The following is a 10,623-nucleotide window of genomic DNA, read 5'->3' as shown; positions in this document are numbered from 1 at the left end:
CTCCTTCTTTCCTTCTCCCCCCCCCCTCCGTACCACGTACAGCCACTGCCCGACGGCATGCGGCCTGTGCGGCACAAGTTTATGACGGCGACGGCTCGCGACTTCGGCCCCCGGGCGCGGTCAGTGGATCCGCGCCTCCGAGCGACGCGCGACGCTGCGGCCGCCTCCCTGGCCCGCGAGACTCCTCCGGACGGTACGCCCGCGCCCGCGCACATGCAGCCATGTGAGCGGCTCGTTTCCGAGTGCTCCGAGCTCCCTGCTGAGACCTCTCTCGGACTTCCTCTCTCTCCCCCACCAAACACGTAGCGCCACCTCTCTCTACCGTATTTCCCCTCTTCCTCCTCCGCGTGTGAACGCGATATGGAGCCGGTGTGACGGCCGGCGTGCCGTTCGGGTCCATGGCGCTCTCGGCCCACGACACCGCCGCCCCCTCCAACTCCCCTTGGCCCGTCGGCGGCGGAGTCCTTGTCGCGAAAGGCCAGGTGGCGTCGGCGTCTGCGGCAGCGGCGCTCTCAGACCGCATGTTCGATGACGTCCTCCACACCGGCGATGACGACGGCGATGTTGACGGAGACGGCTGGAGCAGCCCCGGCAGCAGTGACTGCACCAGCCTGGAGTCGGTCTGGAGCGGCGCCGGCGGCACGCAGGGGGCGGACGGCCCCGGGGTGAACGTGGACAAGCTCAAGATGGTCAACTCGACGGCGCAGATCGGCAACATCAACAACTACAAGGGCCCCGTGACCGTGGTCGTGACCAACGAGGCGAACAACGTCGGCTGCGTGAGCATGCCCGCGGTCCTGTCACCCGGCGGCGGCCTGGTGCTCAGCGCCGGGACCCTGGAGCACGTCGTCTCACAGGAGCAGCTTCTTGGCCCGACCAACACCGGCAGCGCACCAACAACCCCGGCCGCCGAGAGTGAGTATATTCCCCTCACCACAACAAAGTCGGACGGCTGACTCACCAGTTCCTTCGCCGTCGCGTTATCAGCCGCCGACCCGACCCGCCTCCCGCTGCAGCTAGACGGCGGCCGCGCCTGCCGCGCCGGGCCCGAGGGACGCGGACGCGGCTGTCTGAGGGCCGCGCGCCTGCGGTGGGCGGGGTAGGCAGGCCCGCGGTGCACCCGTGCTCGGCGGCCCGGCGGCTGGCCTACCCAACCACGAGTCTGTCCTCTTCAGAAGCAGCCTCACTCTGCTCTTCCCCCTTATCAAAACCCCTCTTTGGTTTGGGATTAGAGGTTGGGCCACATGGCTGTAAACAGTCGTTTCGTAGCGATTGACGAGCGCCACTTTTCCTGTTGTGCGTCATACTCACCCAAGACTTGACAAGTTTAACATACTTATTTGATTTTCTATGACAAAAAAAAAAAAAAAAAAAAGCAAACTGATCTAAAAACGTTAAATCTTCAACCAGACACACTTTTGAAGATCTATTTTGACCCTGCAGCGAACCGTGCCTTGAAGAAGTTCCTACGCTGGCCGTGCGTGACTGTGCCGGTCACCATGCTCGTCGCCGCCCTTGGTCTGGTGGTCACTGTCGTGCTTGTGAGCCTCCCGAGGGCCGACGGGATAAGTACGTTCGATGAAGGCTCTGACACTTTCTCCGCTTAAGACGAAGAGTAGGCGATAAAAGAAAATAACCATTCTACCCTCTAACATGCTTTTCTTGTAATTTCCAGTCGAACTGAAAAACGGGGTGAAACTGGCAAAGAGATCTTTCTGGCATGCACGAAACCCCAAAAAACCGGCCGATATCTTGCGCACTCCTGTTGATATAGTTATCATCAACCACTCGGGAACGGAATTCTGCTTCGACGCACAAGAATGCATAGACCGGGTAAAGCACTTTCACCCCTCCTTTTAGTCTGATATTCTGCTCTGAAAACCCTGTCTCTGTCTGTCTGTCTGTCTGTCTGTCTGTCTGTCTGTCTGTCTGCCTGCCTGCCTGGTAATTACTTGAATAAGAGAGGAGGTATTGCTGCTGAATTCCAGATAAGTATGATACAGTCGTACAACATGGACAGCGTGAACCGCAGCTGGGACGACATCGCCTACAACTACATGATCGGTGGCGACGGCGTGACCTACGAGGGCCGCGGCTGGGACGCGGTCGGCGCGCACGTCCAGGGCTGGAACACCAAGTCCCTGGGCGTGGGCATCATAGGCAACTTCACGTGGCAGACGCCGACCGACGTGCAGCGGGACCAGCTGAAGAAGTTTCTGGCGTGGGGCGTGGAGCTGGGCAAGGTGCGGAGGGACTACAAGCTGGCGGGCGCGTGCCAGCTCCACGCCTCGGACAGCCCCGGGCGTCGATTCATGGACGAGCTGCGGACGTGGCCCCACTGGTGGGACTACATGTTCAAGGAAAATGCGTGCTCAGGAGGCTCGGCTGTGTTCTTATGAAAAACACGACTATGAGACACAGGACTGTCTATAAAGAGCGATAAAGAGTCCTCCCCTGAAAAACTTGTCAAGACATAAAGTAGTGGCACAGTGGCGTTGCCAAGTGCACGCCTCACGCGACAGGGGCCGACAGAAGACTGACGGCGAAAACTACGAAATGTGTGAGAAAGTTTGTGTATGTGATAAAATAAACGCGGTATGAGGAAATCGGAGCAAGGTCGTTTCTTCTATGTATCTGCCGATTGCTCCACTGTAGTGCGACCCCTATCGCACGGTATACGCCGAGTGCAGCTGGTGCAGCTGGTGCAGTTGGTGTAGTGTACTCTGAGGGGGAATACCAAAGAGCTTTGCCGGGTTGATTTAGTTATTTAATCTTTAAATACAATAATGCTCCGCTCACGAATGCTTGCAAATCGGCAATCATACACGGTTTTCCTGATTTTTCGCTCATTCCCTCCTGTAATTTGTTTTAGTACCTAATTTTACCAGCCACTGAGTGGGGAAATTTCATGTACTATGGTTAGGGATTTGCAGTACATAGGTTGGAAATTTAACTACTAGAATGGAAAAGAGCCTTTCCATGCCACTTACGCTGTGTAAGGATCCCTTATTGCCTTAAAAACCTTTGCAAGTGGTTGGTCGGAACGCACGCTAAAAGTGACTGTTCGGTTTCGAAGCAAATGTGGCAATTTCCACGGACTTTTTCATGAAAAATACCACTTTTGCTTGGAAACCAAGCAGTCACTTTTAGGTGCGCCACCTGTCCTCTCCTTATCCACCCTCACGTACGCGATATGCATCAGTCGCTGTCCGACTGCGGAGCGGGGCGGAGCTGGTTCGCGCCACCGATAACGGGGTAGGTCCGCGCGGGCGGTAGGGGAGGTACATCGGGATGGAGGTCTCTCTCCGTCACCATGGACCTCAGCGGGCCCCAGACCGTTAACCCTGACCGCGAGGTCGCCGGCCGGAATGACCACCTGCTCAGCCTCGGGGAGTTGGCTTCGGGAGGCCAGAGCGGCACGCTGTCCCTGGCCCAGTCGCTCTCCTACGAGAGCGTCTCGGTGGAGGGCAGCAGGAACGTCCAGATCGGCAACAACATCCACATCCACGGCGAGGTGACCCTCGTGCTGCCCGTCGACTCTAGCGGCCTGCCATCGGCGAAGATCAGAGACGAGCTCGGAGAGAAACCCGCTGACGCCGACAAGGACAGACCGCTGCACTCTGCGCAGGACAGTTCGAAGAAACGTTAGTTTTGAGAGTGACTTTATTGTATGCGTTTATTGTTACGATAACTTTACAGTAGTACCCTGAACTGTTGGCAGCCGTGCTGGGCGCGCGAAAGTACAGGCCATACTTTACGTTGGCAGGATTGGCGGCACTAGCTGTCGTGGTCGTCACCATCGTGATTGCCTCCCTTCGTGCGTTCCACTTGATTAAGTTACTTTCTTTTATTTGACATTTTCTCTGCTGAGTAGTTGTCTTTCGTCTGACTGGGGGTTGATTTTTTTTATTTTTTTTTCTTTGATATCCCTAGAGACCGGGAAGGCGGAGTTTCCTGGCCTCGTGACGAGGCGGGAGTGGAACGCCTGGGATCCACGATATGCAAAAGTGCCGGACGAGTTACCCCTCCCCGTGAGGACCGTCATTGTGCACCACACAACTACCAGACCGTGTGACAGCCGGGCGGACTGCGCAAAAATAGTAAGGGTTCCGTGCGGACCCTTCGGTTTTACGGTGCGATACACACTGCAAAAAAAGGCGTCGTCGGCACAAGTTACTTGAACCGTCAAATTTCAGATAGCGACGTACTGTACTCCACCCGATGGTTAAAAACAAAACATAACAGTTTTGGTTCCACGTTTCTTACCGTGAACCAGGGTGGGGTACGACGTTCCTGCACTCGTACTGAACGCACCCTGCCTCTGGTTTGCCCGGCAGGTACTTTTTATACAGGACCTGGCTTTCGACACAGACAACGACGACATCCCCTACAATTTTCTCGTCGGCGGCGACGGCCTCGTGTACGAGGGCCGTGGATGGGGCCTTATCGGCGGAGCCGTGTATGGCTGGAACTCGGAGGCCCTGGTGTTCGCGCTCGTCGGCACCTTCGACTACGTCGAGCCCACGCCGCCGCAGCGCGCCTCGCTGCTCAGGCTCCTGCAGTGGGGCCTCGACCACGAGAAGGTCCACGCGGAGTACCGCATCGCCGGCGCCTGCCAACTGAAGGTCAACGCCACCTCCACCCCGGGGCTCCGCTTCATGGATGACCTGAAGACCTGGGACCACTGGTGGGACTTCATGATACGACCAAATCGTTCCTGTACCTTGTAATTCATTTTTCATTCGCTGCACGTCAGGCGTTCAAGGTCCTCGGGTGCTGACGCCAACCTGCTGGACGTCTTGGATTTATGGCGTAAGCGCCAAGTCATTGCCCGTTTATCTCGCCTAGCACCGGGTCAGAGATTGGATTATTGGCAGAGGGCAAACCACTAATCCAGACGGGTTGTATCCTCCCCCACCCCACCCTTATCGCCGAAACCTCCCTTCCCCTTATGAGACATGCGCACCTCCCCCGGGGAACTCATTCGCCCCGAGTGCACCGTGCAGGGTGGAGCACAGCGACCACCATGCGGGGCGCGGACCTGTCGAGCCACACTCCAGTGGGCCGAGACGACCGTGGCTCTCAGCGGGTCGCGACCCGAGGCGCCCGCTGCGGCGGTGACCCGGGCGTTCGGAACACCAAGATGCTGGACAAGACCGAGGAGGCCGCGGCCAGGGGCACCGTCGCCTCCCCGGGCGGTGCACGCCGGGAGGTCGTGCTGTCGCCGGCGACACTGGGCGCCAGACGGGTGCGGGTGCGCCCGGGAGCCACCTCCTTCAGGACGATGCCGGTGATGGCGTCCAGGAGGTTGCTCGTGGTGCTGCTGGTCGTGCTTGTCGTGCTCCTGGTCGCCGGAGTCGTCGTCCTCGTCCTGACGATCACCACCGCCTTGCAGGCCGGCGAGGATGAGCCTGACACGCAACACACTTTTAAAGGTAAGTCGGTTTGTTCTTGAAATCAAATTACCTGTCTTTTTGTTTACTCCTTATTTCCGTCCGAAAGCCGTCGACCTGATGACCCGGGACGACTGGCTCGGCAGGTTGTCCAGAGGGACGCCCAGCAGGATGACCATGCCCGTTGACCTCGTCATCATTCACCACACTGCATACGAAGTGTGCACCACCAAGGCAAAGTGCAAACAGCAGGTAAGAGTAGTATAGGGCGCGGCAGCGGCAGGCTCTGCTCCAGCTCGCTCCGGCCACAGACAAGGAACGGAAAGTCGCATTTGCCCCGCAGGTTAAGAGGGTGCAGAATCAGCACATGGATGACCCGAACTTCCGCTACTTCGACATCGGCTACAACTTCCTGGTGGGCGCCGACGGCCTGGTGTACGAGGGGCGGGGGTGGGACGCCGTGGGCGCCCACTTACATGGCTGGAACCAGAAGGCCGTGGGCGTGGCCATCCTGGGCACGTTCACGAACGTGACGGCGCCCCCGGCGCTGCAGACCGCGCTGTACAGCCTGCTGCAGTGGGGCGAGTCGCTGGGCAAGCTGACCAAAGACTACGGGATCATAGGCGCCTGCCAGGTCCGCGCCACAAAGAGCCCCGGCAGGCGATTCATGGGTGACCTGTGCACCTGGTCGCACTGGAGAAACCAGACCAGCGTGTCCAAAGCGTGCACCGAGTAGAGCGGGTCGGGAAATATTCTGGATGGTCTCAAAGAAGGATCAAAACCGTTGATAGTTTCTAGACAGACTCCAAGCTATAGCGATAATTCTTTGAAGGACACAATTTCATAATTGTAAAATGAAAATAAAATAAATTTTGAGCACTCTTGAAAAAAAAATTCAGTCGCGGTCTTGCTCTGAATCGGATCCGAGAGTATTATTTTCCTCCTCATGTGCCAAAACAACCACAGACTCAAACAACTTTAGAAATGTACATAAGTTCAAGTTGCATGAGTGGCCAAGTGTTCGCGAGCACAGGCCCCCGCCTAGCAGGCGGCTCGCGCCGTGCTCGCGTCAGTCGCGGCCCGACTGCGGGGTAGGGCGGTAGGGCGGTAGGGCGGAGCTGACGGCCGCGCGAGGCGATGCGATAGCAGGAGGGTCGCCTCCAGGCGGGACGGAGGTGCCGCGGTTACAGGGCGGTCCAACGCACCGGGATGTGGGCTATCTGCACGCCTACGGCATGGAACTGGACAGGGCGGGCGCGCGCTCCGGGGACACTGCCGAGGGCGTCGTTTTGGATCAGCACGGCTGCCTCGCGGAACAGAATGGAGGGGTGGCGGGGGCGCTGTCCCTCGCGCAGCCGCTCTCCTACGAGAGCATCGCGGTGGAGGACAGCAGGAACATGCAGATCGGCAACAACATCCACATCTACGGCGAGGTGACGCTCGTCCTCCCCGCCTCCGAGCCCACCGGGCTCCCTGGCGCACTGCCCGACCCTGGACTGGCTGATGACGACAACAAAAGTAAGGGATCGCCCGGAAGATGAGTCCGTTTTTTTTTCTCAGATTCATTCGGCAAATTACGGGAGCTCGGCGCCTGCAAGACGCCGGGTATGCAATCCCGCAGTACACGCATGCACTGCAGGCAAGATGTTGCCTACTCGTCAGGCGCCATGAGAGCTTGCATGGGCTGAGGCTGAACTTTGGCGCACTTTCAGAACAGCGAATGACGGACGTACTTTCTGTCTGATCCCTAAGTTAGACAACGGGTGACAGTTACGCACCTCTGGTGTCACGCATGACTACAGGGCCCTTGGTCTGTCTACAGCCACGATGCACGTGAGGTTTTGGCAGCGACCTAGCTTCAGACGGGCTGGGGTGGGGTTGGCCACTCTGGCCGTGGTGGTTCTCACCGTCACGATGGCGTCGACTCCCGAGACAGGTGCGTTGTCGTCGTGGTGGAGTGACAATTTATCGGTTTGCCTCCGTCACTGGTATCCTCGGTGAGAACTGGTGTTATTCATCTGACGACAACAGACCGAGATTGATATCAAAAAATTGAATCGATCTGGAAATGATCTTGAAATAATTGGCTGGTGACTTTTAACACGTCCGCAGAGGCGCCGCATCCGGAGTCTGAGTCATATCCCGGACTCGTGACGAGGAGGCAGTGGAACGCGACGACGGTCCGGGCGGGCGACGAGCTGCTCCTCCCCGTGAAGACCGTCGTCGTGCACCACACCCTTACAATGGCGTGCACCGACCGGGCGGAATGCACCAAGCAGGTAACCGTCGGCGAGCTGTGCGTCGAGGACCTTTCTGCTGCACCGGCTCACGTCTTTGCCCGTTGCAGGTCAACTGGCTTCAGCTCAAGGCCCTGAGCAACGACGACGACATCCCTTACAACCTCCTCGTCGGCGGCGACGGCCTTGTGTACGAGGGCCGCGGCTGGAGCGTCGTCGGCGCGACCCTGCCGGACTGGGACTCCGAGATTCTGTCGTTGGCCCTCATCGGGAACTTCGACCACGCGTCGCCCACGGAGCAGCAGCGCGCCGCGCTGGCCAGCCTCCTGCAGTGGGGCGTCAGCAACGGCAAGGTGGACAAGGCGTACCGCCTCGCTGGCGCCTGTCAGCTGCGCGAGTACGAGTACTTCAACGACACGAGCCCGGGCGTGCTCTTCATGCCCGAGCTGCAGACCTGGGACCACTGGTGGGACTTCATGGTCAATGCAACACACTCGTGTGCGTTTCAACTCCCTTGCAGTTCACGGGAGCGAGCAGAGGCTGGAGGTCGGTGCAGCTCTCTGGCACGAGTATGATACTTATGACCTACGATGTTCTTGACATGTCTCTGTCTGAATCTTGTGCCCAAAGTCGACTTTCTGGTAAGTCGCGAATGCTGGCTTGCCAGGTCAGTAAGGGGAGAAATAGACCCCCTCCCCGGCCCCGTGAAGACCGTCATCGTGCTGCACACCGGCGGCGGGCACTGCCAGACCAGACTGAGCTGCACTAAAGAGGCAAGACTCTTGAAGCTAGCACCAACGGACATGCCCCGCTGGAAACCATTGGCGTCCCGGTCGCCCTCCTCTCGTGGTGTCGTTAATGAAGTTCGGCCTCTGTCCACAGGTCAGGCAACGCCAGAACTTAGCTCTAGACAGCATGAACATGTCGGACATCGACTACAACTTCCTGGTGGGTGGCGACGGCCTCGTGTACCTCGGGCGGGGCTGGGGCGGAGCGGGCGCCCACACCCTCCTGCACAACAACGAGTCCATCGGCGTGGCTGCCATCGGCAGGTTCACGTTCGTGACGGCGCCCCCGGCGCTGCAGAACGCGCTCCTCCGCCTGCTCGAGTGGGGGGTGCGGCTGGGCAAGCTGACCGAGGACTACCGGGTCGTGGGCCACTGCCAGCTCCGGCCAGCCTCGGACAGCCCCGGCAGGCGCTTCATGCAGGACTTGCGCACGTGGAGCCACTGTAGCAGCTACACGGCGGTGCCAGAGGCCTGTACGACGTAGGCCGGCCAAGCTGGCGGAGACCGAGCGGAGACCTTCCGAGAGACGAGAGCGCCGCTATGGTCCACTCGGATGGGGACGGTAAAATAGACCCAACATTCAACAGAGTGGTGAAGGTGGACCCACGTAAAAATGTCCTAGTTGTGCCATATGGTTTACCGTAAAATATCCGTGGGTCTCAGATAAAAAAAAAACTCTAGACCACCGCTATTCAGTGAAGTACGCGAGTACGCCTCAGAAAAAAAAATGTCCCGCAAGGAGAGTGTTAACACGTTCCCTGCCAGCTGTTCAAATGGACAAAAAATAACACAAATACGCTGTGTATACTTCGTTGCCATAAAACAGTTAGCACAAAAAGCATGTAGTAGATAGGAGGCACCGCGCCATCTGGTGCACGTCTCTTGCCAGCCCCCTAAGGTGGACGCGCCCGACCCTGCTTATCTCCGTTCACCCGCGGGCCGCGCCGCGGTCACCCTCGCGGTCACCCTCGCGGGCGCCGCGCCACTCGCCGTGAGCGCGCGGTGCTGAGCGGAGCCATGGAGTCGCGCCTGCCCCACCTCACGTACTGCGTGACGCTGCTGCCCGCCGCCCCGGCGCCTTGCCGGCACTGGCTGGCGGCCCTGGTTGGCCTGGTCCTGGGCGTCGGCATCACGGCCCTCCTCGCCGGCGTCATAATCCTGGCCATCCAGCGGAGCGGCGCCGATGAGCAGCCTCAGACACCTCCTACCGCGGGCGACCCGTTCTCGGAGAGGTCGAACTGCTTGCCGTTTAGTGAAGGTAGGCGCCGTTCTGGAGGTTGTTGTCGCCCTGCTGCCGAGGTTGGCGCACTACGCCATTCCTTCTGTCCAAAGAGCACTGCCTGGTCAGCCGCGACGCCTGGCACGCCGCGCCGAGCGGTAGGGTCGCGACGCTCGCCACGCCCGTAGACACCGTCATTGTGCAGCAAACCACGACGCACACCTGCGCAACAAGGGAGCAGTGCATCAGTGCGGTAAGTATCTCGAGGATGGGGATGGCAAAACAAATCTGGTGAGTCACGGCACGGCATCCCCCATGCTTCGCAGACTCGCAAAATCCAGGAATTTCACATGGGGAAGGAGAACAATTGGTCCGACATCGGCTACAACTTTCTGGTGGGCGGAGACGGCCTCGTGTACTCGGGACGGGGCTGGGACATCGTCGGCGCCCACACCAAGACCTGGAACAACAAGTCCATCGGCGTGGGAGTCATTGGCAGCTTCTCTGAGGTGGCGGCGTTCCCGTGGCAGCTGAGCGCGATGAAGGGCCTACTGGCGTGGGGCGTGTCGAAGGGGAAGCTGACTGCGGATTACGGCGTCATGGGCGCAAGCCAGGTACAGGACACGGACAGCCCGGGCCAGCGCTTGATGCAGGACCTGCGTGCCTGGAAGCACTGGCGGAACTACACGTACACGACGAGTACGCTGCATACAGCACATGGAGGAACCTGAAAGTATGCTGGAGAAAGAATGACAAAATGCTATCCAACTAATTGTAAATATCTGTCGAATAAAGACGTGCTGATTTGTTTTCATTATTACTTATTAATTCTTGTAAAATAAATAATGTGAATACACTGCGGCGGATAACCGGCTCATATGACACTGTGGGGTTGGGTGCCGCAGTTGTTTTCTTTTACGAGCTTAGGGGCCAAACTGCCCCCATCTGGCACCGACAGGACCAGCACCTATCGCGTTGATCCGCCG

General features: G+C 58.7%; 4 protein-coding genes across 4 annotated transcripts; all 4 read left to right on the top strand.

The window, feature by feature from the left end:
* Window positions 1-55: 55 nt before the first annotated feature.
* On the top strand, window positions 56-2,611 carry LOC113212157 (uncharacterized). The gene is made up of 5 exons (XM_052275778.1): window positions 56-193; window positions 307-915; window positions 1,444-1,569; window positions 1,676-1,833; window positions 1,989-2,611. The coding sequence occupies exons 2-5, from the start codon at window positions 399-401 to the stop codon at window positions 2,397-2,399; spliced, it is 1,212 nt and encodes a 403-aa protein (XP_052131738.1). The 5' UTR covers window positions 56-193; window positions 307-398; the 3' UTR covers window positions 2,400-2,611.
* A 145-nt stretch (window positions 2,612-2,756) lies between these two features.
* Window positions 2,757-4,742, top strand: LOC113212159 (peptidoglycan-recognition protein 2-like). The gene is made up of 4 exons (XM_026430763.2): window positions 2,757-3,644; window positions 3,722-3,817; window positions 3,934-4,100; window positions 4,338-4,742. The coding sequence occupies exons 1-4, from the start codon at window positions 3,314-3,316 to the stop codon at window positions 4,728-4,730; spliced, it is 987 nt and encodes a 328-aa protein (XP_026286548.1). The 5' UTR covers window positions 2,757-3,313; the 3' UTR covers window positions 4,731-4,742.
* A 209-nt stretch (window positions 4,743-4,951) lies between these two features.
* LOC113212160 (uncharacterized) lies at window positions 4,952-8,934 on the top strand. The gene is made up of 9 exons (XM_052275783.1): window positions 4,952-5,435; window positions 5,503-5,645; window positions 5,737-6,126; window positions 6,497-6,911; window positions 7,216-7,329; window positions 7,506-7,672; window positions 7,741-8,176; window positions 8,261-8,403; window positions 8,513-8,934. Exons 1-9 carry the CDS (start codon window positions 4,952-4,954, stop codon window positions 8,900-8,902), a joined length of 2,682 nt encoding a protein of 893 aa, XP_052131743.1. The 3' UTR covers window positions 8,903-8,934.
* A 500-nt stretch (window positions 8,935-9,434) lies between these two features.
* LOC113212161 (peptidoglycan-recognition protein SC2-like) lies at window positions 9,435-10,451 on the top strand. The gene is made up of 3 exons (XM_026430765.2): window positions 9,435-9,676; window positions 9,751-9,890; window positions 9,964-10,451. The coding sequence occupies exons 1-3, from the start codon at window positions 9,436-9,438 to the stop codon at window positions 10,366-10,368; spliced, it is 786 nt and encodes a 261-aa protein (XP_026286550.1). The 5' UTR covers window position 9,435; the 3' UTR covers window positions 10,369-10,451.
* The last annotated feature ends 172 nt before the right edge of the window (window positions 10,452-10,623 follow it).

Source organism: Frankliniella occidentalis, unplaced genomic scaffold, assembly GCF_000697945.3.
Source record: "Frankliniella occidentalis isolate FOCC.00 unplaced genomic scaffold, Focc_3.1 Scaffold911, whole genome shotgun sequence".
Lineage (NCBI taxonomy): Eukaryota > Metazoa > Arthropoda > Insecta > Thysanoptera > Thripidae > Frankliniella > Frankliniella occidentalis.
The sequence above is the reverse complement of the archived record's forward strand: the minus strand, read 5'-3'. Positions and strand labels throughout refer to the sequence as shown.

What these genes read in the sequence shown, in the direction of transcription:
- LOC113212161 (XM_026430765.2), top strand. Translation starts at nt 9,436, where the DNA reads ATGGAGTCGCGCCTGCCCCACCTCACGTACTGCGTGACGCTGCTGCCC. An exon ending in CTGCTTGCCGTTTAGTGAAG is followed by an intron (nt 9,677 to 9,750) that starts GTAGGCGCCGTT and finishes TTCTGTCCAAAG; the next exon opens with AGCACTGCCTGGTCAGCCGC. An exon ending in GGGAGCAGTGCATCAGTGCG is followed by an intron (nt 9,891 to 9,963) that starts GTAAGTATCTCG and finishes CATGCTTCGCAG; the next exon opens with ACTCGCAAAATCCAGGAATT.
- LOC113212157 (XM_052275778.1), top strand. Translation starts at nt 399, where the DNA reads ATGGCGCTCTCGGCCCACGACACCGCCGCCCCCTCCAACTCCCCTTGG. An exon ending in AACAACCCCGGCCGCCGAGA is followed by an intron (nt 916 to 1,443) that starts GTGAGTATATTC and finishes TTGACCCTGCAG; the next exon opens with CGAACCGTGCCTTGAAGAAG. An exon ending in CACAAGAATGCATAGACCGG is followed by an intron (nt 1,834 to 1,988) that starts GTAAAGCACTTT and finishes GCTGAATTCCAG; the next exon opens with ATAAGTATGATACAGTCGTA.
- LOC113212160 (XM_052275783.1), top strand. Translation starts at nt 4,952, where the DNA reads ATGAGACATGCGCACCTCCCCCGGGGAACTCATTCGCCCCGAGTGCAC. An exon ending in AGGCAAAGTGCAAACAGCAG is followed by an intron (nt 5,646 to 5,736) that starts GTAAGAGTAGTA and finishes TTTGCCCCGCAG; the next exon opens with GTTAAGAGGGTGCAGAATCA. An exon ending in GGGCGGAATGCACCAAGCAG is followed by an intron (nt 7,673 to 7,740) that starts GTAACCGTCGGC and finishes TGCCCGTTGCAG; the next exon opens with GTCAACTGGCTTCAGCTCAA.
- LOC113212159 (XM_026430763.2), top strand. Translation starts at nt 3,314, where the DNA reads ATGGACCTCAGCGGGCCCCAGACCGTTAACCCTGACCGCGAGGTCGCC. An exon ending in GCAGGACAGTTCGAAGAAAC is followed by an intron (nt 3,645 to 3,721) that starts GTTAGTTTTGAG and finishes AACTGTTGGCAG; the next exon opens with CCGTGCTGGGCGCGCGAAAG. An exon ending in CATCGTGATTGCCTCCCTTC is followed by an intron (nt 3,818 to 3,933) that starts GTGCGTTCCACT and finishes TGATATCCCTAG; the next exon opens with AGACCGGGAAGGCGGAGTTT.